At 39.7% G+C, this 3226-nt stretch overlaps 1 protein-coding gene across 3 annotated transcripts; it reads left to right on the forward strand.

Moving 5' to 3' along the window:
- Positions 1–554: 554 nt before the first annotated feature.
- LOC108843115 (scarecrow-like protein 30) lies at positions 555–2685 on the forward strand. 3 transcript variants are annotated; one of them, XM_018616217.2, is made up of 2 exons: positions 685–922; positions 1015–2685. In XM_018616217.2, exon 2 carries the CDS (start codon positions 1433–1435, stop codon positions 2561–2563), a length of 1131 nt encoding a protein of 376 aa, XP_018471719.2. In that variant the 5' UTR covers positions 685–922; positions 1015–1432; the 3' UTR covers positions 2564–2685. The 3 variants fall into 3 exon arrangements, with proteins under 3 accessions (XP_018471716.2, XP_018471719.2, XP_018471718.2); XM_018616216.2 differs by having other exon boundaries at positions 723–922; positions 1011–2685; XM_018616214.2 differs by having other exon boundaries at positions 555–2685.
- The last annotated feature ends 541 nt before the right edge of the window (positions 2686–3226 follow it).

Consider the following 3226-nt stretch of genomic DNA (forward strand, 5'->3'; position numbering starts at 1 on the left):
AAAATAAAATCAGAATCATCATAAAATAAAATAAATCTTTGTATTCACACTGCAGTTGGTCTAGAGTAGTAAAAACGTTCACTCTCCATGTCGGTCAATCATGTAAATATTTTTCTTCTTCTATAAATACTTGTTTTACTATTTCCGATGAAAAGGCAAGACTAGGTCCATGTACGAAGCACGCTCGTGAATACAACCATGTGCATATGATACCCCCTACTTGCAACAGTTAACTGAGGGAACACACATACACCGCACCACATGCCAAATTATGGTCTGACATTTATGCCGGTGATATTAGTTTTTGTTTTATCTCTGGTAAGAAACCAAATTTGCTACATAAACCAAACCGGTCCTGCTATTATGCAATACTTATCATTTATAAATTCAAGCCTTTTTGACCAGGCAAGTGACCAAAATAGAAGACAGCAGCAAGAAAACAATATAGCTTTTGGTCACCCAGGACCCACCACACATTAGATAAAGTCTTGGAAATATTATTGACATGTATCACTAACCTTTTGTGGCGGTTCAGTGCTTATCTCAACCCCACACAATTCTCTGTTTCCTCGAAACTTCATTTATCTTCTTTGCCAAGACAAAACAATTAAACAATCCTTTGTATAAATATCAACCGTGTCTCAACTTGTTGTGTTCACATGTCTTTTCTTCTGTTCGTTGACTTGAGTTCTCTCTCTCCTCCTCCTCTTTTTCTTCTTCAATCTTGATGGATGCTATTCTGCAAGTACCCGTTGATGGGTTCAGATTAGACAACGGTTCTGGATCTTGCTGCAAACCAAGAAACAATCTTGACTCCGGAACCAGCCGCTTCACCTGTTTCAAAGAATCTGAATCTCAGAGCCTTTCTTCTCCGACCGAATCTACTGAATCCCAGAACCCTTGTTCAACCGAAGAATCTACGGTATGTTCAACTAACCATCCTGTTTTGAAGTATATCAATGACATGTTGATGGAGGAAGATATTGAAGAACAGTCTTGTATGTTGGAAGACAGTTTGGCTTTACAAGCGGCACAGAGATCTTTCTTTGAAGTGCTTCACCAAGATCAGACTCCTCCTCCTCCTCCTCCGCCTGAACAAATCTCCGGCGATCAAGACAACTGTTCTATTGAAAACTTCAGCTCGATAACGAGCTTATTACAGCAACCAACCTTAGGTTTCACTGAGATCTCTGAGGAATCAACAAGAAGGTACCGCCTACGAGGTGATGATGATGAAGAAGATGATCTCGAGAGTGAGCGGAGATCAAAGCTCCCTGCAATTTCTGCGGTGGATGAGCTAGCTGAAAAGTTGGAGGAAGTGTTATTGGTGTGTCAAAAGAATGATCATGGGGAAGCAACACCGAACAAAACCGGACGAGCAAAGGGATCACTGAACCGGTCCAAGGCTCAGAAGTCAGATCAGCCAGTTGATATGCGTAATCTCTTGATGCAGTGCGCGCAAGCAGTGGCTAGCTTTGACCAGAGCAGAGCTTTTGAGAAACTGAAGGAGATAAGGGAACACTCTTCTAGCCACGGCGACGCAACTCAGAGGCTTGGTTACCACTTCGCAGAGGCCCTTGAAGCACGCATCACTGGAACCACGAAGACACCAGGATTTGATGTTTTGGGCAGAACACCGATGATTGACATTTTGAAGGCGTACAAGGAGTTCGTTCAGTCTTGCCCTACCCTAGCAATGTGTTACTACACTGCAAACAGAACTATCTTTGAGCTTGCGTCCAAAGCAACCACACTTCACATCGTTGACTTTGGGATCCTCTATGGATTTCAGTGGCCTTGTCTGATACAAGCCCTGTCGACCCGACCGGGCGGACCACCAAAGCTCCGTGTGACTGGCATCGAGCTGCCTCAGCCAGGATTCCGCCCATCAGAGCGGGTAGAAGAGACTGGTCGGAGACTGAAACGATTCTGTGACAAGTTCAGTGTCCCGTTTGAGTACAACTTCATAGCCAAAGCTTGGGACACCATAACTCTTGATGAGCTGGTGATCAATAGTGGAGAGACAACAGTTGTCAACTGCATCCTCAGGCTACAGTACACGCCTGATGAAACCGTGTCCCTAAACTCTCCGAGAGACACGGCTCTCAGACTATTTAGAGATATCAATCCTGACCTCTTCGTGTTTGCAGAGATTAACGGGATGTACAACTCGCCCTTCTTCCTAACAAGGTTTAGAGAAGCCATGTTCCATTGCTCGTCCCTCTTTGACATGTTTGAGAGCAACATATCAGAAGAGAATGATTGTAGGACCTTGGTGGAGAGGGAGCTAATAATAAAGGATGCGATGAGTGTGATCGCCTGTGAAGGGGCTGAGCGGTTCGCGAGGCCAGAGACCTACAAGCAATGGCAGGTTAGGATCCTAAGAGCCGGGTTTAGGCCAGCGAAACTAAACAAACAGATCATGAAGGAAGGGAAGGAGTTGGTAAGAGAACGTTATCACAAAGATTTCGTGATCGACAATGATAACCACTGGATGTTTCAGGGATGGAAAGGAAGAGTCCTCTATGCTCTTTCCTGCTGGAAACCTGCTAAGAAGCAATAAACTATTTTGTAATCATTTTGCTTGATTTTGTTAGATTTGTTCTGTTTTTTTTGTTTGGTAATGTTTTGTAGAAACTGTTGGATTTTACTCTCTTATATCTATGGAATGCGTTCATATTGCAACCAGGAATCCAAACCTAAGCATATAAAAATAGAATAAAAATAGATTTGCTGCCATTTATGAAAACCAATTGAAAATCAGTGTGTGCAATGATAATACAGATTAAGTGGTTGTTCGCAAATTTGCGGATACAAATAATAAATAATTTTAAATTTTAATATAATATAGTATTTTATATTTTTTGCATGTAATAATATATTTTAATATTTTAAAATTGAATGTGAATTTTTGGTAGATAACTTTTAATAAACATATTTTATTTATTAATATTGTCTAAATTCTTATATATAATTTATGTAGTATTTAGTTAGACTTTTACATATTTTACAAAAAAAGTATTTCATTAAATTATTTTATAACATTATAAGTAGAACACAGACACACAGGCACACACCCATATATATATATATATAGTTTAATTAGTTGGTAGATACAATTTTTCATCCATAAAATTACTAAAATCCAAAAACATGAACTCACATACAAATAGATCACACTTGTAATTAAAGTATAAACACACAAAAAATATTAATAAAAAACATA

The sequence above is a fragment of the Raphanus sativus genome, chromosome 2 (assembly GCF_000801105.2).
Source record: "Raphanus sativus cultivar WK10039 chromosome 2, ASM80110v3, whole genome shotgun sequence".
NCBI lineage: Eukaryota > Viridiplantae > Streptophyta > Magnoliopsida > Brassicales > Brassicaceae > Raphanus > Raphanus sativus.

Excerpts from the sequence above, each read along its gene's own strand:
- LOC108843115 (XM_018616214.2), top strand. The coding sequence starts at position 728 with ATGGATGCTATTCTGCAAGTACCCGTTGATGGGTTCAGATTAGACAAC.